Below are 25,489 nucleotides of genomic sequence, written 5' to 3'. Positions count from 1 at the left end.
TCTAATAAATTCTTAGAAACCTTCATACAGAATGAGGGCTGTTGGCATTTTGAAAAAGGTTAATAAGTAGAAGCATACATGTTTCCCTCTTGTTTTTGAAACTTGTTTGTAAACATAAATAAATCTGCCCTTTTATTAAATAAATTTACAGCAATGTTTTAAAAAAAAATAAAAAAATGAGAAGTCATGAAAGTTCTATGCAGCCATCCGTGTCGTGCCTGACACTGGACACTCGAGGTGGCAAGTTCTTACTGGGAAGGAAGATGACAGATTCCCCAAAGAGCTGAGAAAGCAGGAGCAAGAGAACAGAAGGCAAAAGGGGCGCTGTCAGGATGGGGAGGGAACCCAGGTGCCCATGGTGTAAACCCGAAGACCCGATTGGAAAATGTAGGAAAGAAGAAAAACTTAGCAAAAGCGGCTGCAAAAGAGTAGAAGCAATAGTCCTAGAACCACTTTTAAAAATGGAATCACTGGTTTTAAAAATACCCACAAAAGAAAACACCAGGCTCAGATTCGAATTACCTTGTACAAACTCCTCAAGAAGCGAAGAAATGTTCCACGTCACTTTATCATTTAACAGAACCAGACGGATTGTACGAGAAAGGAAGCAGCAGCTGAAGTTCTGATGAAATGGGACTTAGCCCAAGACCATAGAGACAACCCAGCATTGAAAAACCATTCGCATAATTTACCAGACCAAAGGGGAATGGTCAACGGATGCAGAAAAACAGGGTGACAGATCCAGTTCCCACTGGGATGCCATCTAGGGAGAAGGATCAAGTTCAATGTGACAGCAGCTACTCAGCCTGACCACCAACCTTCGAGGGGACAAACGGCCTCCGCGCCTGTGCCACCCCCGCCACCTCCTCCTGGCAACACGGCCCCTCTGGTTTTCCTCCACCGCATGGGCTCCGCTTCGGCTCCGGACTTTTGAACGCCTGACACCTTGACCTCATTCCCACACGACTGCACCCATCTCCTGGCTTTGGGACCCACTCTGCTGGCAACTCTCTCCTGTCTATTTCCAGGCTGGGCCTTGCCTTGAATTTCCTCTGCCTACTGGGATGTTTCACAGGCATTTAAATACGACTTGCCCAAACCTAACCCCACAGGCCACCTGTGAGTAAACGGACGTGGAGCCCCCTGAACAAGGCACTCACAGCTCAGATCTGAGCTGGGAGCAAATGCCCTCGCGTCCGCCTCAGTTCACACTGGGCACCACTGCCTCTCCCCTCACCACCCAGCCTTTCCTGGGCTGCGCCCCTGCTGCCTCTCCAGCAGCCCTGCCATGACACCCAGAGAAATCCCAGGAAGGTCAGCTATTAGTATAGGGAAGGGGCATGAAGACTACTTTTACCGAGGAAGGAACTGGGAGGTTAGATTCCAAGCCGGCTACGAACCGCCAGACGCACAACTCAGGCCCATCTTAATCCATCACACACATCGCACCAGCGAAGCCCATTGAGCAGAGAGTCCATTGTAATGGCTGTTCCCGTAATTAAGCCAATTACAAACTAGCCACAGCGGTGCCTTTGAAGTATTGAAGAGAAACATGCCCCTGTAATTCTTGTGCTTTGCAGAAGTTCCCCACACCGAGAAATCTTCCATGGAAACAAGAAACACAGACAAACCCCAGCCCAGCGGATGGACGGGGTCTTTCTTCCACTTGCAATTAGGGTCCACGCAGCCAGGCCACGAGGGCCAGGAGCCCATCACACCAAGGTGAAGGCACCCACTTCTGGCTCAGCTCTCCCAGAGGATGAGCAGGAGGGATGGCCCGGCAGCTGGGTGGTGGGGGACGTTTTCCTTAGGTTCCTTAGCTTTTATAAACGTTTCTACTCTTAGACATTTCAACATGCAATGGGGAACACAGGAAACAGAAGAGAGAAGGGGGTCAAGGCAGACGCTGATGGGAGGGGGGCCCGTTGGCAGCGGATGAGAAACGCTTCTGAGCGCAGCCTTCCTGCGGCCACAGAAGAAGCCTCTCCTGCCGGGGGGAATTAGCAGTCACCCCACCGTCCCTGGGGAGGGGCTGCCAACAACACCTGAGGCGCCGGGACGAGAGGGCACTGTGCCCACAGGACCACGTCAGTAGCGGCAGCACACCATCTGCATAAATATTGTCACACAGCACAACGGGCCAAAGGCCGCAGGGACCCGAGGCCGCAGGGACCAGCTCAGCACCTGTGCTTGGTGCTGTTCTTTTGTCACAGATCAAAGCCAAATGGAAACGTTGAACACAGGAAATCTTCCAGATCCAGAAACTAATTAATTGGGAACAAACGCCCCTTCCTACCCCCAACTGTCCCCTAGCGCCCCCCCCCACCTCAAGGCCCTGGGTGCCATCAGGACACCCGTGGCTGCCTCTCCCAGTTCCTCCTGCTTAGACGCCTGCTCGTTCCGCCTGGGACAGGCCTTGGCACATCAGCACCCATCCGGTCACCCAGAGCCCAGGCCTCGCTGGACACTGCGGCTAAGGCCGTGCTTGGAGTTTTCTCAGGCGAAAGCAGAGGGAACGGAGGCAGAGCGGGCCCCCCATATAGAGAGCTCAGCCTCAGCCTCTCCACAGGCCGCTGGGAGGAAGGATGTGGAGGCCTCTCCCTGCCCGAGCCTGAGTGGGTCAGACCTGCACCAAGGCTGCAAGGTGCCGACAGTGTCTCCCCGCGACATGGATACCTGGCCACTCCCCACCACAGAGGCCAGCCTGGCATCGCTCCTGTCAGCTCTTTTCCCCACGCTGCTCCCTGGGAATGTCCCCGGGGTGGGCCAGCCTTCGCAGGAGCAGGGTGTGTGGCGCTGGGACCCCCACCGCACCAGGTGGCAGAGGCTCCCAGCCCGAGCCCCAGGCCTGGCCCCAGCCTCCGGCCCCTTGCGTCAGTGCCGCAGCCAGGCAGGGGCTCCTGGGCACATCAACACAGAACTGACTTTGTGAAGATGCTGACACAGGATCCGTGAGAGGAGCTGAGGGAGGGAGACTGAGGAAGAAACGGGCGCAACGCCAGATACCTCCTTGTGGTGCCAGGAAAAGGAGGGGAGGGCCCCCCATCCCAGGGGCCCTGAGCTGGTGAGCATGGGGCTGCCGGTCTGGGCAGGGGGAACAGGAGTACCTCTTGTTGGGGTGTCATGGGGGGCCCCACAAAAAAATAGCCAGAGATAACACACAGTCTATAAGCAGAACTTCCAGGGATAAACACTTTCTAAATTCTTCTCTTATAAATATGCATTAAAACATTTGATAGTACCATCAAAGGGCTCTGAAATTAATTTAAAATTAAACCAAGACTGAATTTCCCGCACTCCCAGCAGGCAGTTTACGTAACACATCTGACCATCCAAATGCGCTGGAAGGCAGCTGCCATGGGCTCCAGGCCCTGCAGCCACCTCAGTCCCGGGGCACCTTGAAATTGTCCTTCTCTTTGCGGATGGCCCTCATGGTGGTGACCGGGTCCGTCTCCCCCGCGTGCTGCTGCACGGTCTTCTCCCTGCAGAAGCCAAGCACCAGGCTGCAGGCCCCACGCCTCGCCCACCCGCCCGCCCGCCCGGCCGGCCCACCACCCCTCCTGGGCCACCAGGGAAGGAAAGTCGCCTGCCCCTAGATTCTGACTTGGGTCGGAAGGGACCTCGTGCCCTTGCCAGGGCATTAAGGAAAGTGTTGCCCCGCGCCTTTAAGAAAAGGCATCTGATTCTGCGGCTACATGTAAGCAAGATTTCAGGGCAGTCTCCTCCATTGGGGGTCTTCAGAAGGAGTTTCGGTGAGTGGAAAATAGCGCTTGAGTGAAGCCCAGGCGAAGACGCCCGAGGACCGTGTGGGCCCTGCCTGCACCCACCTGCTCACCCCCTCACCTCACTCTCATGAACGGGTTGTAAGTGAACTCCTCTGCAATGGTGGATGGCACTGTGGGCTCCCCACTACTGTACTTCTCCTGCAAAAGAAACATGTCACTTTAATACAGAAACTTCTAAGGATAATGTTTCAAAACAGGGTCTGACTGAGAAGGCAAAGTGAGCAGTGAGGTCAGCGGGAGGACAGGCCCTTGCTGCTCAGGGAGAGGAGATTGGAGGGTGGCACTTGTCACCCACAGCCTGTCCACCTTCCCTTGCCGTCTTGGAGGTGGAGGGGGACACAGAGCTTTTATTTCATTAGTAGGAAGTTTCTGTTTTACATTATAGAAGGAATAACCAGCAAAAATGCAGAAAACAGAAAAGAAGGAAACCCCCACAGCCCAACTCCCAAGACAGCTCATGGGTCATGCACAGCTCATCGCTGGGAGCAGTGAGAAGACAGATGCCCAGGGTCCTTCCCCTCAGATACAGTCCCCTTAGAGGGAGCTGCGTGCTCATCATGGGGTGTACAAGGGCTCCCAAGGGAGAAGCACCCAGGAAGAGCCCTCATGGTCTGACTCCTCATAACACTGACCTGGGGAGACAGAGAAGATGCAAATGGGGCCATGTGGCCCCATTAGCACCTATGGAAACTCTACAGAGAGAAGGTCAGAGTTAACAGCTAGGGGTCTCCACCCTCCTCCAAACCCCTGCCCTTCTGCCGGGCTAACCTGGAAGCTCACGGGGCCAAAGCTTGGACAGTAGCTGTTGGTACCCACGCCCTGGCTTCCTGACCATCGGGGTCCCTCAGACCTGAGGGTCCAGATCCCATGCCCCCCACACACTGTGAGGAATGGCATCCATAAGTTTAATGCTTAACTGTGGGAGGTGTGTCGAGCAGAGATCTGGCAGGAGGTCAAGATGAAGGTTATGGCTAATCTCTATTCTTTCCCTTCTGGTGAAAACAAGCTTAGACTGTTTTATAATATTCCCTGTGCTTCCTCCAGTACTCTCCTAAGAAATCTTCCACCTCCTATGAAGAAAGAAACCAATGCTTCTAAGGATAATTTTAAAACAGGTCCTTACATGTATAGTTGGGGAAGTGTAAGCTGTCATAACCTTTTGGATTATCTATTAAAGTGAGGGTTAACAGGTAGTGATTTTCCGACAGAAGCAGGACGGATGCAGAAATGTAAACGCTGCAGTGTAGTTCGTAAGAGCAAGAAAGTTGGAAACCCTATACGTCCTCTCTAACAAGATTGGTAAAATGATATATGGGTGACACCCACGCAGTGTATTTGAAAGTAAGATGGATGGATAGACAGTGATAAAATAGGTACAGTAAAATGTTAGTAGTAGAGAGTAGGTGTTGGGTGGATGAATGTTCACTATGAAATTCCTTCAACATTTCTATATGTGTGAAAATTCTCATAATAAAATGTTTTGAAAAGGCTAAAAAACATTTAACATAATTCAATATAACCCATGCATTAAGGAAGAAATCACAGGGATATGTTTTAAATATTTCAAATTGAAGATCATGAAAATACAGTATTTCAGAATTGGTGGGTGCTGCTAAAGCAGTACTTGGAGGTAAGTTTTTAGCTTTAAGTGCTTATATTAGAAAAGAAGAAAGGTCTACAATCAATTACCTCGGGTTCCATATTAAGAATCTATAAAAGAAGAGCAAAGTAAATCTAAAGTAAATAAAAGGAAGGAGTTTAAAAAGAGCAGAAATCAGTGCAATGGAATAAAAAACATGGAAAATTAAGGCAAAAGTTGTGCTTTTTAAAAAATCAAGAAAATTGATTAGTAATGAAGAAAAAGAACACAAATTGCCAATGTCAGAAATGGACAAGGGGATATCACTAAAGAGCCAACAGATATTGGTGGGGAGGGAATTATATTGATCTAAAAGTAAAAGCTAAAACTATAAAACTTCCAAAAGAAAACAGAGGAGAAAATTTCTGACCTTGGGAAAAGCAAAGATTTCTTAGGAGACAAAGAGGATGAACCATAAAAGAAAATTAACATGCTGGACTTCATCAAAATTAAAAATGCTCTTCAAATACAGCATGGGAAATATAATCAATAATGTTGTAAAGATTATATAGGCTGCCAGATGGGCACTGGACTTATCAGGGGGATCACGTCGTAGATTGTGTAGATGCCTGACCACTGCACTGCACACCTGAAGCTGAAGGAGAATAATATTGAGCATCAACGATAATTTTATATATAGTCACGGGATGTAAAGTACACCATGGGGAATACAGTCAGTGGTATTGTAATAGCTTCATATGGTGTCAGATGGATAGTAGACTTAAGGGGGTATAAATGTCTAATCATTATGTTGTTTTGTACACCTGAAACTAATATAACAAAATTAAACTTAAAAAACAAATAAATCTAAAAAATATTGCTCTTCAAAAGACATTGTTGAGAAAATAAAAGGCAAGCCACAGAATGGGAAAAACTATTCCCCATACATATATCTGACAAAGGACTTATATCCAGAATATACTTTTTTAAAACATCCTCTTATTATTCAATAAGAAGACAATCCAATGTTTTAAACGGGAAAAAAGATTTGAACAAACATTTCACAAAATGGCCACTAAACATATAAAAAGATGGTCAGCATTAGTGGGCACTGGATAAATGCAAATTAAATTTAAATGTAACACCACTATAGACCCATTAAAATGATTAAAATTAAAAAGAGTGACAGTACCACGTGTTGGTGAGGATTGGAACAGCTGGAACTGTCATACTTTACTGGTAGGAATATAAAATAATACAAACACTTAGGAAAATAGTTTGACAGTTTCTTTACAAGCCAAACAGACACCTAATACAACCCAGCCGTTCTGCTCCTAGGTATTTACTCAAAAGAAATGAAAACATATGTCACACAAAGACTTGTACACAAATGTTCATAGCAGCTTTATTCACAGCAGCCAATAGGTGGAAGCGACACAAATGTCTTGACAGATGAATGGATAAACAAAATGTGGTGTATCCGAACAATAAAATACTATTTAGCAATAAAAAGGAATGAACTACTGATACGTGCAGTAACATGAATGAATCTCAAAATCATTCTGAGTGAAAAAGAAGATACAAGAGTACATACTGTATAGTTCCATATATAGATAATGCTAAACAATGCAAACTAAGCTCTCGTGGCATACAATACGTCAGTAGTCCTCTGGAGCCAGGGCAGAGAACAAGAGGCATGAATAAGATCTGGGGTCAATGGAAATGTCCTGTGTCTTTACTGGACTGGTGGTCATTTCACTGGTATATGTGCATCTGTCAAACTTCACTCAGTTGTTCACTTTAAAACTGATACAGTTTATTACATGTTAACTCTACCTCAACAATGTTGATATTAAAAAGGGAACAGTATGAAAACTGTCAATTAAATTTGAAAAGCTTGATGAAATGCTTAAATTCCTTGAAAAATGTAACTCACTAACAAAACTGATTCAAGAAGATAAAAAACTCTACTAGCCCTACACAATTTAATTCATAACAAAAAATCTTTCCACAAAAAGATTTCAATGTCCACATAGCTTCATTGGTGAATGCTAACATTAAAGGAAGAAGTAATAATCATAGAAAACTCAGAAACTAGAATGAGGAAACATTTTCCAACTCGTTTTATGAGGCCAGCTTTGCCCTTATATTAAGACCAAAGACAATGTAAGAAAATAAAACTAGAGACCGACATCCCTTATGAACACAGACACAAAAATAGACTCTAGCAACATATGAAAAGGGTAATACACCATGACGAAGGTTCATCCAGAAAGCAAAGTTGCTTTTACATTTGAAACCAATTGATGTATTCCACCATATTAACAGAGTAAAAGAGGGAGAAAGAATGATTATATAATAGATGAAGAAAAATCATTTGAAAAATTCAACACCGACTCATGATAAAAACTCTCAGAAAAACTCTCAGGAATACAAGTGAACTTCATCAACCTGATAAAGGGGATTTATGAAAAACCCACAGTTAATACCGTACTTAATGGCGAAAGACTGGATGCTTTCCCCTAAAGACTGGGAACAAGCCACTCTCACCACTTCTATTTAACATTGTACTGAAGATCTTAGCCAGTGCAATAATGTAGGAAAAACACACAAAAGACATGTAATTTGGAAAGGAAGAAATAAAACTGTCTCTATTAGTTGGTATAATGATTGTATGCTAAGGAATCTATGGAAAAGATGCTAGAATGAGTTTAACAAGGTCACAAGAATATGAGGTCAAAATATAAAAATCAATTCCTTTTCTAAAGACTATTAGCAAATAATAGTTTACAATAAAATCCAAAAGCTTGAAGTACTTAGGGATACATTTAACAATCTGTGCCAGATCTTTAACACTGAAAATTACCAAATATTGCTGAGAAAAACTAAAGACTTCAATCAATGGAAAGTTACATCATGTTCATGGAAAACTCAACATTGTTAAGATCTCAATTTTCTCCAAATCTTTTGTTACAACAGTCCCAATCAAAAGCCAAGCTGAATTTTTTTGTAGAAATAAGATGATCCTAAAATTTATATGAAATGCAAAAGGCTTAGAAGATCCAGAACCAACTTTTAAAAAGAATGAAGTTAGAGGATTTATACTATCTGATTCTCAGACTTCCCCAAGCCACAGTAATCAAGACAGTATTACTGATGTAAGGATAAATCATACAGATCAACGAACGGAACAGAACAGAGACCAGAAGTAGATTCATGCCTACAGGGTCCAATTTATTCAGCAAAGATACCAAAGAAATCCACTGAGGAAAGGAGTCTGTTCAACAAATACGGGGGGTGCCAAAAAATGTATACAAGTGGCCCTTTAGTCAATGTTGCTCAAGCAGTAGTTTGTTGTAATCAGAAGTGTCTGGACGCTGACGGTAACCACTCTGAGCACCTCTTGTCATTGCAGAAGTCAAACGTGACTTGTATTCATCTTTTGTTATTGGTATATATTGAGTAATAGTTTTTCCTTTCTTAAAATGTGTATACATTTTTTTGGCGCCTTCTGTAGAGCTGAGCACCTGGATGTCAATATGCAAAAAGGTAAACTTCTACCCTTACCTTACACCACACAAACATTAACTTGAAATGGATCATGGACCTAAATATAAATTTATATGAACATAAAAGCTAAGACTATATACAACTTCTAGGAGAAAACAGGAGAAAGCCTTTGTGATACAGGGGGGATGCAGATTTCTGAGATAGGGCACAAAAAGCATCAAAGAAAAAATTAATAAACTGAACTTCACCAAAAGTGTAAACTTTTATTCTTTGAAAGACACTGTTAAGAAAACGAAAAGGCAAGCCACAAACTGGGAGAAAATATTTGAGATCAGTGTCTGACAAAGAGTTGTTTCTAGAATATATAAGAAATTCTTACAACTCAGTAAGAAAACAACCCAATTTTTGAAATGGACAAAAGATTTGAACATACACTTCACAAAAGACATATAAACATCAATAAGCACATGAAAAGACGCTCCATTTCATTAGCCATCAGAGAAATGTAAATTTAAAAACCACAATGAAAAAAAAAAGAAGAAAAAAAAACACACAACGAAATACCACTACACACCTATTAGAACGGCTAAAATGGGAAGGATTGACAATACCAAGTGTTGATGAATACATGGAACAACCAGGCTTGCATTGCTGGTGGGATGCAACATGGTACAATCAACTGGAAAACAGTTTAGCAGTTTCTTAAAAGTTAAACAGACACCATACAACCCAGTAATTCCACTCTTAGTCACGTTCCCACAAGCAGTGAAAACATGTGTCCACACAAACGATCACAGCAATTTTTTTTTATAAAAATGAAAAACCAGAAACAACCCAAGTGTTCATCCACAGATGAGTGGATAAACAAATTTTAGGATATCCATACGGGATACTACTCAGAAATGAAACATGAATGAATCTCAAAACCACACTGAACAAAAGAGCCAGACGCATCAGAGCAATGTTATATGAAAATCTAGAAAACAGTAACCTGCAGTGACAGAAACCAGACCAGTAGTTGGGGGCACTGCAGGGAAGGAGTACGAGAACCCAGATTGAGTGGTGGAAATGTTTTGTGTTGTGATTGTGTTGGGGGTTACACACGTGCATACATTGTCAAAATCTGGTGACCTGTACTCTGCTCATTCAGGAACCTTTGAATTGTATGTAAATTATCCTCAATAAAGTTTAGTTTTTAAAAGCAGATAACCATGAAAAGAATGAGTTCAGTATGTATGAATTGCTATGGAAAGAGCGCTAAGACCAGGTATGAAGAGAAAAGGAAACCACAAAGCGGTACGTGCAGTATATACACAGAATGAGCTTTTCTATTAAGTAGTCATATATGCACAGAGTAAAAAAGTGGGGCACTATTTATCCACTGATTAAGGTAGTGTCTGAATTTCTACAGGTGCTCTCTTATAAGTCCACCCCCGCCCCACCCCAAATTGATACAGATGATCAACAAAACCAGGTGATTAATTTAAAAAACCCAAACTCTGCCAGGTAGCTTTACTCTCTGGGCTCAGCAGAAGGGGGCCCAGCACTGGACGCTGCCGAAGTGTGTGTGTTTCTTCCTGACACCATTTCTCAGTGACTGAAGGGAGAAGACAGACGCCTGGAGTCCAGGAGAAGCTCCCCGCCTACCCAGGGCATCTGCAGCTGTTTCCTGATCCCCCACAGAAGAACCTCCAGGGCAATAAGCCAACCCCTGGGCCAGGCTGCGGAGCAAGTTTGGGGCCATTGTTGAACTAAAGGCCTTTCAGACAAGCAGCGTCCAGGGCGAATGGCTGCCACAGGGTCCCACCTGCTGCCCAAGCTGCCTGGGCACTTGTGGGAAACGCAGACTCCCAGGCCCAGCCCAGACCCACTGAGTCAGAAAGAATCTGCCAGGCCGCCTGGATTCCTGCGCAAAGTTGGGCAGGTGTAAGCCCTGGCTTGTCCACGGCCCGAGGAGCACTTGCTGCCCACGCAGGAGATGGCGCCGTCAGTGCCCGCGACCCGGCCTCCGTATTCCCAGGAAGTCCCTTCATAGAGACTGACCCATCGGACGTGCCCCGAGGCACAGCCCACTCACCTTGGCCCAGGCCAGTTTCTCCCGAATGGCAGCGTTGCTGGGCTCCACCTGGCGGGCGAACTTGAGGTTGTTGATGGTATATTCATGGCCACAGTACACTCTCTGAGGAAAAAGCCAAGTCCGTGAGCCCCGAAGAGATTCATTAATTCCCCCCTCAAACCCCTCAGAGATGGGCCTGAAGGGCTCTGGGCTGGGCCAGTGACACTCAGGGACACGTCCCTTAGGACAAGATGCTTAGGTGTATGTGAGACAATAATAAAAAGTACTTTAAGAGAAAGCCCACAGTTCCAGAGAAAATGCCCCCGCTCTCTCACTTCCCCATACACAGGGCAGACATAGTAGGGGGGTCGGGACAGGGGTGAGGGGACAGAGTGGGCGAGCAGGCCGTGTCCTCACACCCCAAGGGGGCGCCACCTACCGTTTCAGGAGGGAGCCGGCCCAGCACCTCGAGCAGGGCCTTGTACATCTCGTCCGCAGTCCCCTCGTAGAATTTCCCGCAGCCAGCCACAAATAGGGTGTCCCCTGAGAGACAAGAGGACAGCCCTGGAGCAGCGGGGCTGCCAGCAGGACATACCCCCTCGAGGGGCTGACCACCTGCCCCCATGGGCTGCACCCACAGCGGGGGCTCTGCTCACGGGCCCAGCCTCACACCTGACCCCCACCCACACCCCCAACAGGCCCTCAAGCCCGACAGAGCCCCAAAGATGACCCGCAGCCTCCTACCTGACCCAAACCTTTTCGCTCAAGTCTCACTCACTGCACCCCGGGCCCCCAAACAGCTGCTCAAACCCAAACCGGAGGGTCACCCTGACTCCTCCCCTCACTGCCCAGTCCTATCAGCTGTAGCTCTGAGATCCCCACCCGCCCAGCAGCCCCTCCCAGGCCCAGCCTCCCTGCATCTTCCCTTATCTCAGGCAGCCAGCACCATCCTGTAACCCCCCACCATCTCACCAGCCCCACCTGGGCCCTCCAGGTGCCCCTCACGTGGGGCCACAGCCCATGAGGACCCTTGAGACACAGACCTGCCACAGGCACACTTACCCCTTCCTGCCTCCACCCTTAGGCAGCGTCCCGTCTGCCTGATGCCCACCAGGTCTCTGTGCGTGGCTGTTTCCCTCCCCTGGTATCGGCCCTGAGAACGGGCTCCATGCCAAGCAGATGCCCATGGGCATTTGTTCTCCAGGCCCCTGCAGTGGGGAGGCCTGGGACCCCACGACGTCGATGACATTCCGTTTCCATCAGCACTGGCCAGGCCTCTTCCCAGGGTGGCCCTGGCCCACGTGGCAGAAATCGAGGCTGCTCCTTGGAGCAAGAGCCTCAACATGCAGGTCAGGGACCTGCACCTCGAGTCTGGGGACTGGCAAGTGGCCAAGGACACCCAGAGAAGGACAGGCCGTGCAGGCACAGGGATCCCCTCCAGGGACAACCAGCACCTCCTAGTCCCACACCTTCGGGCTTTCCAGGGGCCTCCTGCCACCGGGGCCAGGGAGCCAGGTCCTCACAGACAGCATCACAGCAGCGGGGACACTAAGAGACCCCGTGGCCCCCAAGTCCCGCCCTTGCAGCCAGGACCACCGTTCTCCCGCATCCCAGCCTCTCACTGTCTTCTTCTCACCTTCCACCATCAGCAGTGGAGAGCACGTGGGGGCGTCCTACCTCCACAGCAGCCCCCCTCCAGTCCTAGGCCTTGCAGAGCCGGCCATGGTTCTAGCATCTACTGCGGCCTCCTTTCCCAGCCACCTGAGCTGTTCCTGTGACCTTGACGCTCACTGCCATAAGCTGGGCTCCCAAATCTGAGGTCCCAGGCCCTGACCTTTCAAATGCAGATGTCCCACCAGCTGACATCGTAGACCCTGCTCCCAAGGCCAAGCCTGTCCCCCAGACCACCTTCCCCTCCTCCCCTGGGCCATCAGTGCCTAGTCCTGCCCACCACTTCCCACAGCCAAAGCCACACTCTTCTCTGGACTGTCACCTCCTTCCATTACATCCTTAGGGGACGGGAGCATGGCCCTGGATCACTCAGACTGAGGCTCGAGGCCTGGGGCCCTCAATCTCCCGCCTCTGGACACTGTGGCTTCCTCAGCTACCCACACAGGCCCGCTGCTTCCTGCCCCATTAGTCCTCACCGTGGATGCCCCAGGCTCCCTCACTGTGGACACTGTACGATTTTCACATATTTATGATAAAAGTCACCTATAAAACAATGCACTCCCCTGTCAGCCACTGTCACACAGACAACAGTAACACCTTGTGTAGAACATGCTTCAGGTCTGTGTTTGCAACAGTCAGCCCTCCACACCTTCCAAAGTGGGGCTTGGTGGAGCCCCTCGGGCTCGCGGATCATCCCAGGGAACCGCCCACTCCCCCCGTCCTGACAGGCAGGCACTGCTCTCCCACCTGACAGGTGGGCAGACCGACGTCTGGGCGTGTATATGGCACAGTAAACAGAGGAGTGCGAGGTACTGAGGCTTTCCCAGGCCAGGTACCGCTTTCACACTCCTCTCACCTCAGGCCCACGCTGCTGGAGATGGGGGTGGCGGGGGGCAGACTCTGCTCTCACTGCACACGCAGGCAAAACCACTTCAGCGCAATGCACACGTGGCGTGTGGACCAGTTTGCCTATTCTACACCACAGTCGGACACGGCCCGTTGTGAATGCCAGGGGCTCCCACAACGTGCCCGGCGTCCCATCACCCGGCCCGGGGCCCACACCTCCACTACTGTGGTGAAGACACTGAAAACAGCTGGATATTTTTAAGTCAGCTTAGCTCTGGGGGTCATTTGGGATTTCTAGACAAGCTGCAGAGATTGGCAAGAGGCCCCTTCCACTGAGCTGGCATCTCCCTTCGTGTTGACGTCTTACGTCACCACGTACATTTATCGAAACCACGAGCCTGCGTCCCCATTGCTGTTAACTAAACTCCACCCCAGACTCAGTGCACCGCTCCCATTAGCACCCTTTTTTCCACGGCACATCCACTCTAGGAGCCCACATTGCACTCAGCCATCATACTTTTAAACCGACTTCCACGGCAGTTACCGTATCATGATCGTACCTAAAATTTCTGGAACACTCAGAGCTTCACAACTGTTTACGTTCACTAAACAAGTTAGGGGGCAGTGGGGCCCATGCAGAGCCCCAGCTTGCTCTGTGCTGGGGCTGTATCACTCGGTCGTTCCCATTCGTTTGGGCCACTGCCTCAGGCCACCCTGACCCACCGGTTCCACTTCACCGCCCTGTGGTTCCCCAACCAGCATCAGCATCTTCCATTTTCTCTCAGAAGAGGACAAACACCTCCGATTGCTGACTGAGTGCTGTTCACACAGCCCCGGGCGAGGTGGTGCTTCCCAACCTCATTCACGTCACAGTTGCAGCCCCGACCTGAACTCACCCACCACCGTCGGAGCTCATCGGGCTGCCGTGCAGAGGGGCTTTGTGTAGCACACCTGACCGTGGGCTGGCTTCTGACTTAGCCGCATCCAGCTCAGCGTACAGCCCAGGAGGGTTTGGGCAGCGTGAGTGCACCGCGTGGCATCAGTTAGGCCCACACGAGACGGGTCTGAGGCTCACTGCCCTGCCCACCTGTCAACTGCCGGAGGTGGAGGGGACTGGGGCTGCATCCCCACCAGGCAGAGTCTCCCAAGGAAAGGCTTGTCCCCAGGGCACCTGACAGGCTGACTGGGGTCAGAGAGGAGCGTACGGACAGCCCCGCCAGGAGGGTCGCTCCCACCGCGTCCACCCGCCCTGCCTGCACCTCCATGTGTTGGAAGCTGAGCCCCAGGCTCTGCCCCGAGGGCTGTGGTCCTCCTCGCACAGCCCTGTGTGGTCTCAGCAAGAAATGCTCCGCTTCTCCACCCAGAGGTTTCCAAAGACACCCCCACGCCACCAGGATCTTTGCAAAGAACGCCCAACCCCCAGCACATACACCTGAACCCTCACCTGTGAACACAGCAGGGGGCTCAGAACTGCCGGGCTTGGTCACAAAGTAGCAGATGTGTCCAGAAGTGTGGCACGGAGTAGACAGGCACTTGACATTGAGAGACCCCACCTGTAACAAAGCACGCAACGGCATGTGCTCCGAGGGCTCACAAGTCTCGCCTCAGACCCCATGCCTGCGCCGCAGCAGCACGTGGATCTTGCTGGCACACGTGGCACGCAGCCCGTGCCTGTGCCCCCAGGAACAGCGACCCCCCCGGAACCTGGTATTTGCTGGTGTGCAAAACTAAAGGGGCTTATTTTGTATTTTTCCCTCAAAATCAGACCAAATCTGAACCAGGAATCTTGCTAGAAAAGGTGGTTTTCCTTAGGTGCTTAGCCTTTTTTTCTGTTTTCCTTCTGTCTCCCCTCCTCCCCCCACTTCTTCACTTCAAAAATGTGCAAACCTACAAAAAATTGGAAATAAAGATGAACCTTTACCTGAGTCACCAAATGCTGACCGTTTCCACATCCGCGGCATGTGCTTGTCCCACACATGCACTTTAAGCCGCACACATCCTAACAGATTGCCCCTAAATACCCCAGTTACACCCCCAAGAAGAGGCATCGTCCTGCATGGCCTCAGTCTCATCATCACATCCAGGAACTTCAGCATCAACATGAGAAGGTGATTCCATGTGGAGTCCGGCTGTCTCTACGCTGTCCCCTCAGTGCTTCCCCCCTTATCTAGTCACCATTTGCACAATGATTTGCTTGAGATGCTCTCAACAGAGGGGACTGTCCAGGCCCAGGGAGCCCCAAGAGGCCCCTATCCATTTGCAGGTCAGGCTGTCTCCAGAGCCCAAGCCCTGACGTGTCCCTCTGGGCCCCTGGGGTAACGGAGGGGACGGCCAGGAGGCGGAGGCAGCGTTCCCACGGTGCCCCCGCCCCACACTGTGCTCTGGGGCCTGGAGTCCCTTCCCTGGGCTCCCTCCTTACCTGCAGTGTGGACAGGTGTGTGACCTTGTGAGTCAGGGCCCCAATCCGGTCATCGCCCCCGTATACTTTCAGCCCAGGCTCCAGCTTAACCAGTTTCTCATTCCCGCCAGCGTGGTCCCTGGAAGTCGAAAAGGAGACCTGGGGCTACCGCTCATGTGAAGGGGGTCTGCTTGCTTGTAACCCCTGACCAAATGGAATTTTTATTTGCCCAGTGATGTTTCTCAGAAGTAGAAACACATCTCCCAACACAGGAAACTGGCTTCTTGTCTGTCATTTAGCTTCACTGAAAAGAATGGCCTCAGGCACCCTGTTCCCAGGCCAGGCATTCCGATGCCCCTGCCCTGTGGCTGCAGACGCTGTGAGAGCTGACGAACCAAATCACAGACACCTGGATACTCCCTAGCCAAAGGTGCCCACGCTATGGGCACGTCAGAGTCACCTGAGTCAGATCTGACTCCCACCCCCACAGCCCCACGCAGTTAACCTGGGGGTGGCCTGCGGGCAGGTCTAAAAGCCCCTATGACTCTGACCCACCACCCTGAGCAGATGGTGAAGCTGTCTTCTAAATGGCAATGCCCAGCCAGCGGAGGGCGATTTGTCAGCCCAGGGGCAGGCCAGCCTGGTATCACCTCCCAGGTGACTAACGTGTGGCCAGAGCTGAGGCACCTCTGACCCTTCATCCAGGGGCCCCCAGGGCTTCCCTGGGGACAGCCTGAGCTGCACTTTAGGAAAGGGGTCAGGAGGAGCTCCATTCCCAGGCCGTGTGGGGCTAGTTACACCAGGGCGAGCCCAGCTAGGCCCTGAACACGGGGGTGGGGGCAGGGAGTGTGAGACACCTGGAGATCCGCTGTCCCAGGACAAGGGCTTTCGGGTCTCCAGAGAACACCTGCATGCCTGCTCCTCACTACACATTCATCTGCGGGCTCTTCTGCTGGGCCCAGCAACAGCAGGGCGGAGATCACAGGAGGCGGGCCCTCTGCCTGTCTCAGGCCAGGGCCGATAAGGGGGAGGGAGGCACGGGCTGCTCCAGAGCCCAGTTTAGGGCCTGGCTGAGGGTTTATGTTCTATCACAAACACAAGGTGCTGAGAAAACCCTCCAGAAAAGTGCAGTCTGACATGGGGGTTACTTAGCGTGGGAAAGAGAAGCAAAGCCCTGTGGCAGCCCAGGAGTCAGGTGGAGGCTCAGTGTGGGCGGATTTCAGCAGAGAAAGCGGCTGCGCTAAGTCGCCTTGGCCAAGGTCAGGGCTGCTGCAGGGCCCTTCCCTACAGGAATCCGTACCTGATACCCCAGCGGCTAAATGACCCCAAGACTCAGCGACTGTTACATCGACCCAGACTTGCCACCATTTAACATCTGGCCAAAACATCCATGCAACACTCCAGGGGAAAAGCCTCACTTTTTACCAGGAGGAGGAGGCCCGGGAAGAAGAGCTCCTCGGGCTGAATTACAGCCGTGCCACAGACATAGGTTCATACCAAGGCGCTAGCTGCCCTAGAGCAGTGATTTGGGAAAGAAAATTCAGAGCCAAATAAACTTTTTTTTTTCGGCTTTGACACTAAAAAATTTCAAAACTCCAAAAGAAGGGCTTTGGACCAACAACTCTAGTGCCTAAACCCAAACACAGGTGCTTTTTCATCCGTTAGCCTTCAAATGTCAAAAACACACACATAACCTCTCCAAATATGACTGCTGATTTTTTGAAAAAACTGATGTCTAGTCTACTTTCTTCCCTGACATCAAGGCCAACACCTGATCACACAAGCCCAAGCGTTTTCAAAGATGCTGCTGGGGGTCCTCCCACGGCAGAAGGATCCACAGCGCGAGCATCTTCCCACAGAGGCCCCAAGTTACCAGACCCCGTCACAGGGCCAAGGGCCCAGGGCCTGGAGGACTAAGGGAATCAGGCAGCAGCAAAGAGGCGGAAGCCCGAAGCCATCTCAGAATCCCACTGGAGGCCAACCCTCAGCTGCATAGTGGACACAGTTGTGGGGGCAGACGTGACCCAGGCTGCCAGGTGCTGGAGGCCCAGAGAGCCTGTGAGAACCCCCCACCCCCACCACCACCACCATCCTCGGGTGTGCCTGGCATGGAGCTATCCGGCCCAACCAGCTGGGCTCTGCCTCCACGGCAAAGCGCTTACCAGTGGTGGTGGGTGGTGAGCAGTGTGGTCAGCTTGACGCCGTGCTTCTTCACCGTTTCTATAACCTGCAACCACATGGGAGGCAGGACAAAGACCACTGTCACACTCCCACTGCCTGCGCGGCAGCCTGCAGGATGGGGGTGCCCAGAGGAACCCAGGGGTGTGCCACGAGGGGTCAGGACCAATCCTGACCCTGACGACTCAGCGAAGCCTCAGTAGAGCAGTGGGTGAAGGTGGTCTTTTTCTCTCTTGATCCATTTGGCAGCTCAGCACACCCCCTCCGTTCCCCTCTCTTCACCCCCCCCCCCCCCCAACCTCACCAAGCTCCTCTGGCCGAGGGCACAAAACCTCAAGGAAGAGAAGATAGCACCAAGGACAGCTCCTGCTTCTCCGCCTGGGAACTTTACAGACAGAACCCTTTTCTGTCCACGCCAAAGCCTCTGGTCACCCCCACCCCTTTCACTGGTCCTTTGCCCTGAGAACAGAGGCTGGACACTAGTTTGTTGGTAACAAACTAAATGGATGAATTTCCACTTAGCTTTAGCCAAGCCGCAAGAGCAGCACGGCAGGGATCAAACCCATCAGAGGATGAAGCACTGGTGCTGGGGTCACGCCTCCCACCTTCTGGGGCTGCACCGGGTCCACGATGGCGGCCTCCTTGGTGTCCTCATCGATGACCAGGTACATGTAGTTGTCAGTCAGAGCTGGCAGTAACTCAACCTTCATGGCGCCCTGTTCCACGGTCAAGCTCTTCCTCAAATCTGTGTGATGGAGAAGGCTTCCCAGCAGGGCTAGACCTGAAGACAGAGTGACGCTTTGGTCAGTGTCCACGTGAGGCACGTGACCCAGCAGTCGGGGTATCCCAGGGATGAGACATCCCGGGACGAGATGCAGCGAGCATCCAGTGTGAGACTCGCTTTGCAGAGTTTTCTAAGCTCCTTGATTAGAGAACAGAATATCCTTCTTTAACCACATCGTTAAAGAGAATCTAGAAAATGATTTGTGTTCATCTCCATGGAAATCAGCTCTTTCAGATTTATGATCCTTCTTTTCTTTTCCAAGAGTTCCAAAAGGACAGAAGTACTGGCCTAAGGCTGTGATTCACACTGTCCGCATAATGACTATCATCAGTTCTGGGTTGTTCACACCCAACTCAGAAGACTACGGTGAGAGGAACCTGGAGTGACAGTGCCAAGTCGGGCTGTTTCTTACCCACAGCACACTGCTGCCTCTCCAGCTAACACAGCCTGAGTCACCCGCAATTACTCACAGCCCTTCTCGGGCCTCCAGCCAGAGAAGAAAACAATCTTCACTTTCAAATGGCAGGAACTAGAAACTTGAATAAGGCACAAAAAACACCAGGGCCTGAGAAATGGAAAGTTGGCCACAATTGTTCTAGATTCAGGTGTGCTGGGTACAGAATCACCATCCTACGGAGCCAAAGGACTTGCCAGGGTGACCAGGAGTGGCCGAGGGGCAAAAGCTTCCTCCACCCCGCAGACAAGTGCCAGAATATTTTCAACAATGAAACTCCTATTATTCAATCTAAAAATTCACGGAGGCCCCAATAGTATTTTAAGTCTTAGCGTGAAAGGGACTAAAACAGCACAACAAAAGGTGACAGAAGACAGCCATGAAATTCTGGGGTAGGTGCTGGGATGGGGGCCTCTCCCAAAAGGGATCCAGAAAGCAGGCAGCACCCACTGATTGATGACAGGCCACATCTCTGGGGACCGTCTGCCGCAGAATTCAATTCAACCTTATCTGCCATGGCCAGGGAAACTGCCTGAACTGTAGTGCTAATGAGCACACAAAGATATCCAATCCCCCCATTCCTTTGACAACCAGCTGGGCGTTTTACAGGCCCTTCTCATGCACAGCAAAACAAACATTTTTGTATAATCGAGTTGGTGATGTTTCACCTGCCCTGAGCCCCAGGGCTATCTGAGCCTGAGCAGGCCTAACTATACAGAGTGTGCATGCGTATTGGGGGTGGGACTAGAGGTGGGAGGAGAAAAGAAGGATTAAAAGAGAACTCCACGATTCTGGGAGCATCCTCCTCCAAAGGGGGCCCCGTTTATGTATTTCCCATAGAACATTACCAGGACTGCCCAGGTGAAGGGAGCGTTATTTACAGTTGGTGCTACAAGAGCCAGGGGAACCTGGGGAAGATGCCGTTTTCTCTAAGGAAAGAATCCATCTGGTGTGATCACCACCAGAAACCTTTTTCCTTTTCCAAAAATTCCTATCACCTAGCCCGCCACTGCCTGAGAAATGCTCCCAGCTCACTGGTTTGCAACTGTGATTTTTCGGGTAACGAGAGGGCACACACCTGCAGCCCACAGCCTAGACCAAGTCCTGAGACATGTTTTATTTGACTTCTTTTGAATGGCGCCCATACTTCTGCAATGTATCAAAGGGCTGGGCCTCCCTTTGAAGGAGGCAGCCACAATCCTGGCAATTCCCTCCAGTCCCACGTACACCATCTGCCCAAATCCTGACACAAAAACTCTTAGCCCTGACGCTTTGGTAAGTGTCCCTAACTAGCATGGGGAAAAAGAACAAAAGCAAAAAAACAAAACCAGGCTCTTTCTTCAGTAAGGGCGGCACATCAACCACTCCACCCAGCATTTTGACTGCTGTCAGCAGGATTTGAAAATGGCCAAGGATGGCCTGACTGCCTGCTCATCTACCTAGCTTGTGACCTGAGATCATTTAGCTAACAGCTAACCGGCTCCCAGAGACTCAGGTTAACCTACTGCCCCCCTTGCTACATCCGCCAGATATCAGGAAATAAAGGAGATTTCAAAATAAAGGTCCAAATATGTCAACAAAGCAAGTGTTTCAGTGAGAATCAAATCTGACAGCTGGAAGAGCAGGCCGTTGGAGGCCAGTGTGTCCAATGCCTCTCATTTTAGAGGTGCGGATGGAAACCGAGCCAGGGAGGGCCAGGGGTCCCACAGCTCACGGGACCCGGTCTTACCAGGACCCAGTCTTACCGGAACCCAAGTATTGCTCCAGGGCTCTGACCTTTGTCATCACTTTAGAATCACGTGCCTTAGGTTCTTTTGTCAGCAAAAAGCTCACATCAAAAGATGTGATTGACCTTGTGGAGAATATACCCAGCATTTCATGGGGCAGTCACATCACCCCCAGGGCATTAGAAATACGTGGTTTGTGTGGGCTGGAGAAATGAAAAGATGTGGGAACCCCCTGACTACGCAGTGTCAAGAAGGACGAGGGCTGCTGGGCTGACGGCAGGTAGGCAGGTCCGAGCGCCCGGAACACAAGGCCTTACCGACCACAAATCCTTCAGCAACCCCAGCTGACCAGTTACCCCACTCTGTCTTCAGCCCTGTCAAAGTCTGACCCAACTGCTGTGCAGCCTTCTCGACCCCTACCGGCCTGCCCGCCGCCGTCCGCGAAAGGTAAAATCCTGTGTCGATAAAAAAAAACAGCGTCAGCCGCGGCGGCCGGCGACTCCCTGCCGCCCCCCCGGCGCGGGCCCGCCCACCCGCGGGCTTCGTCTGCGCCCAACGCCCAACGCCCGGCTGCGGGCTGCGGGCGGAACGTCTCGGCGAGCGCAGCTGGCCTAACCGCCTTTACACGGCTATGACGCGGGCCAGGACCCTCGGACCTGGAGGCTCCCGGCTCGTCCCCGACCTCTCGCCCCTGCCGCTGTCAGCCCTGCCCCAGCCCTGGCCGGCCCCGGCCGACCTACCCAGGCCGTGGCGAGCGCAGGCGGCTCCCAGCGCGGCTAGACTCCGGCGGCCGAGCAGCCGGTAGCCCAGCACCATGACAGAGGCGGCGGCGCGAGGGGAGCTGTACAAGTGCCGCGGCCAATCAGTGCCCGCTTCGCCCCCCACCTCCTGACCAATCAGTGCTCGCATCCAAACCATGCCCTCCGCTCGCCCCGCTTTCCAGCCAATCAGCGCCAGAGTCGCGTCCCCGCCCCACCTCCCGACCAATCAGAGCCCGCGTCCAAACCGGTGCCCGCCCCCCGCCGTCTGGGAACTGGAAAGCTACGGCAGCAAGAAAGAAACGTTAGAGCCTTCGCCTCTCTGCCGGGTCTAGGCCGGCGTCTCAAGGCCCGGCAGCCCGGAGGCGGCCACCGAACCGCGGCGCCCAGGAGGCTGAGCACCGCGACCCAGGGGCACCCGGCGGAGCGCAAGGCGGAACGGGCCAACGCGGGCGGGGCAGCGCTCCGAGGTAGTTCGTCCTCTCCGGAGAGCCGTAGACGTCAGGTAACCGGCCCCGGCAGAGTCCACGTGACTGTAGGGTCGCCCGGCAGGAACCATGGCGGCGTCCAGGCCGTTGTCTCGCTTCTGGGAGTGGGGGAAGAACATCGTGTGCGTGGGCAGGAACTACGCGGACCACGCCAGGGAGATGAAGAGCGCGGTGCCCAGCGAGCCGGTGCTCTTCCTGAAGCCGTCCACCGCCTACGCCCCCGAGGGCTCGCCCATCCTCATGCCTGCCTACAGCCACAACCTGCACCACGAGCTCGAGCTGGGCGTGGTGATAGGCAAGCGCGGTCGCGCAGTCCCGGAGGCCTCAGCCATGGACTACGTGGCCGGTTATGCCTTGTGTCTGGACATGACCGCTAGGGACGTGCAGGAAGAGTGCAAGAAGAAGGGGCTGCCCTGGACTCTGGCTAAGAGCTTCACAACCTCCTGCCCCGTTAGCGCGTTCGTGCCCAAAGAGAAGATCCCTGACCCTCACAACCTGAAGCTCTGGCTCAAGGTCAACGGCGAGCTCAGGCAGGAGGGTGAGACATCCTCCATGATCTTTACCATCCCATACATCATCAGCTACGTTTCTAAGATAATGACCTTGGAAGAAGGAGATATTATCTTGACTGGGACGCCCAAGGGAGTTGGACCCGTTAAAGAAAACGACGAGATCCTGGCTGGCATAGATGGGGTCCTCAGTATGAAATTTAAGGTGGAAAGGCCAGAATACTGATTCTACAAAGCACCCAAACTTCTTAAGTTTCATGAGCGAAGGGAGCTGGACAGAAGCAAGCAAAGGTATTAAAAGCGACAGTGCTTTAATAAGTAGCCATTTTTTAAAGATGATTTGGTTGTATTGCTATGCCTCCAAGGAAAACACGATCTAGACGAGCCAGACCAGAAATGGAAAGGAGACTGTTTCTTCTAGGAAACTACTAGAACAGAGTATTTGTGATGCTTCCAGCGAGGAGAATTTAGCAAACCAGATGCTCAGAACGCTCACTTCCCTTTCCTAAAACTGGACAGGATAAGACTTTTCAGTGGGTCATTCTGGAATCAGTAGTTCAAGAATTAAAACCTGCGAAAGAAGTGGAAAAGCATGTTTCACATCAGTGTTTCACACTGATCATGATAATCATCTTGGAGGTATTTGTAAAAATGAAAATTTCCAAATTACTGGCCCATACGAGGCCCACTGTGCTAATCAGCAGAATTAATCTCCACGTGATTCTTATTACTGAAATGTGGAAAAACATTACCCCACATAATCAGTTCATTTAAAATTTTATTTAATAAGTTAACAATGAATGATAACCTCACTCATTTGTACCCTAGCTCATAGATTCTAAGTTTAAGAGAGAATTTTGAAACTACTATTTTCCAAATAAATATGCTGGATTTTGTGTGGCCTAAAAGTGCATTTTTCCCCCTAATAGCAGCTATGAAGGGCACTTCCTCATTGAGGGGCTTCAGACCTTGGTCATTGACCTTCAGCTTGGTCAGCACTGTGCTTTATTAGCGTCAGTTGATCAGCGTCTGTACCTCCCTACCAGAGATAAGAAGGATTCCGGCAAGTTGAGTGGCCCGGGGGCGCTACTTTGGCTCTCTCCTGCTCCCGTCTCTAAAAAAATGCTAGGTGAGAGACTGCGCTGTGGACTCCTTTCAGCTTAGGCAGGGCTCCTACTGTACGTGTAAACGGACGACATCTGCTGGCCCTTGAAGAAAGCTGGGGACCTATAACAATAATAGCTAACATTTATTGAGCCCTTAGTACTGCTAGGCCCTGTGCCAACAGCTTTCCATGTATTATTTAACCTTCAACAAAGCTGGGAGGTTGGTATTGCTATCGTCTCTGTTACATAGCTTAAGAGGTAAATTTAGAGGCTGGCCAGCCTAGCACTACTGTCACTCAGCTGAGTGACAGCCAAGATGGAACCCAGATATCCCGAGACTAGAACCTGAAATCTTGACCACAATGCAGGCTGCCTCCTTTAAGTATAATAGATCTATAAAAAGATTCAGTCCCATAATTGTATTTGTTTATGGAATGTCATGCTAGCTTAACTTCTTTTTTAATCAAGTTTTTTTAATTGCTGAAGCAATACATGTTTATTACAAAAGCGTTAGAAAATATGGGTAAGCAAAACAAACCAAAACACTCAAAATTTCATCCACCCAACCAAAGTTAAGCATTTGATGTGCATTCTTCCAAATCTGGATGTAATTATACCTTTTAAAATATTTGCTTGTAACACACAATTTTCTAACCTAGTTTGTTCACTGTATGTTGTGACTATCTTTTCACGTTAGTCTGCACATTTCTCAGTACTATTTTCAGTGACTGCATCAGATTGAAGGCAGTCCATTTTTGGCCATTGAGATTGTTTCTAATTATTTGCTAGTAGAATCAGCACATTTGTGGTTATTTCCTTTGGCTGGGTTCCCAGAAGTAGAAGAGTTGAATCAAGGTTCGAGTGTATTAGTCTAGTTAGCAGATACAAGGTTCAACTGAGACAAGGCTACCGAGCTAACAGACTTGAAAACAAGCTAAAGATATAAGGCAGGAGTTTCCTTGGGTGGGACACGGTGCCCCTGGGGTCAGTATTCACCACAGTGGTGGCACAAACATTGTCACAAACAGCTGACAACAACACTGCAGGTGTAGCATACAGAGTCCTTGGCTGCAAGTATCAAAAATTGAGAGACTCACCAATTCCCACAAATCCTGATGTTCCTAAAATCATAATAATCCTAGAACCCAAAGGTACATTTCCCCCCAACTTTTTATTTTGAATAAATTTAAACCTACTGAAAAGTTGAAAGACTAATATAAACTCCACATACTCTTCACTAGATTCAATAATTTTTGTTTGTTTTTTAGATTCAATAGTTGGTAACATTTGCTGTTCTATCTCTCCCCACATTTATATTCTTTCTCTTACTTCTGTTTTCATTTATATTCTTCCTTTTACTTCTTTGAGTTGTGTGCATTCTGGGAAATCTACAACCAAATTTAGATATTGACCAATCTGTAATCTCCATTTCATAAATGCGGGAGTTAAGCTTTGTGCAATACCTCTGATTCAGCGTGGCCTGACACCTGGCCCTGTAGATTCCTGTCATCAGATAAAATAAGCAATTGGGTGTCCATCCCGTAATGGGCCTGGGGTCTCCTTAGTAAAATGCCAGTGGATTGAGAGGTCACTGAGGGAGCAGTGAGGAGGTCACTCTGAGCCCTCTGTTCCTGCTAGGG

At 50.3% G+C, this 25,489-nt stretch overlaps 2 protein-coding genes across 5 annotated transcripts; one reads left to right on the top strand and one right to left on the bottom strand.

Moving 5' to 3' along the window:
• Window positions 1-169: 169 nt before the first annotated feature.
• HAGH (hydroxyacylglutathione hydrolase) lies at window positions 170-21,885 on the bottom strand. Of its 4 annotated transcripts, none has more exons than XM_019713088.2 (10): window positions 21,729-21,846; window positions 21,306-21,443; window positions 18,629-18,804; window positions 18,008-18,072; window positions 15,867-15,984; window positions 14,892-15,000; window positions 11,370-11,473; window positions 10,952-11,053; window positions 3,844-3,923; window positions 170-3,482 (listed from the first exon to the last, which is right to left on the bottom strand). In XM_019713088.2, exons 1-10 carry the CDS (start codon window positions 21,802-21,804, stop codon window positions 3,383-3,385), a joined length of 1,068 nt encoding a protein of 355 aa, XP_019568647.2. In that variant the 5' UTR covers window positions 21,805-21,846; the 3' UTR covers window positions 170-3,382. The 4 variants fall into 4 exon arrangements, with proteins under 4 accessions (XP_019568647.2, XP_074179047.1, XP_019568649.1 ...); XM_074322946.1 differs by having other exon boundaries at window positions 21,378-21,443; window positions 21,729-21,845; XM_019713090.2 differs by having other exon boundaries at window positions 21,409-21,443; window positions 21,729-21,825.
• A 107-nt stretch (window positions 21,886-21,992) lies between these two features.
• Window positions 21,993-23,639, top strand: FAHD1 (fumarylacetoacetate hydrolase domain containing 1). Its single transcript, XM_019713093.2, has one exon. It carries the CDS (start codon window positions 22,304-22,306, stop codon window positions 22,967-22,969), a length of 666 nt encoding a protein of 221 aa, XP_019568652.2. The 5' UTR covers window positions 21,993-22,303; the 3' UTR covers window positions 22,970-23,639.
• Window positions 23,640-25,489: the final 1,850 nt, after the last annotated feature.

The sequence above is a fragment of the Rhinolophus sinicus genome, linkage group LG18 (assembly GCF_036562045.2).
Source record: "Rhinolophus sinicus isolate RSC01 linkage group LG18, ASM3656204v1, whole genome shotgun sequence".
In the NCBI taxonomy this organism is placed as follows: domain Eukaryota; kingdom Metazoa; phylum Chordata; class Mammalia; order Chiroptera; family Rhinolophidae; genus Rhinolophus; species Rhinolophus sinicus.
The sequence above is the reverse complement of the archived record's forward strand: the minus strand, read 5'-3'. Positions and strand labels throughout refer to the sequence as shown.

Excerpts from the sequence above, each read along its gene's own strand:
- HAGH (XM_019713088.2), bottom strand. The coding sequence starts at position 21,804 with ATGGTGCTGGGCTACCGGCTGCTCGGCCGCCGGAGTCTAGCCGCGCTG. Across the intron at positions 21,444-21,728 it reads CTGCGCTCGCCACGGCCTGG|GATTTTACCTTTCGCGGACG; the intron begins GTAGGTCGGCCG and ends TTATCGACACAG. Across the intron at positions 18,805-21,305 it reads TGCTGAAGGATTTGTGGTCG|GTCTAGCCCTGCTGGGAAGC; the intron begins GTAAGGCCTTGT and ends CTCTGTCTTCAG.
- FAHD1 (XM_019713093.2), top strand. The coding sequence starts at position 22,304 with ATGGCGGCGTCCAGGCCGTTGTCTCGCTTCTGGGAGTGGGGGAAGAAC.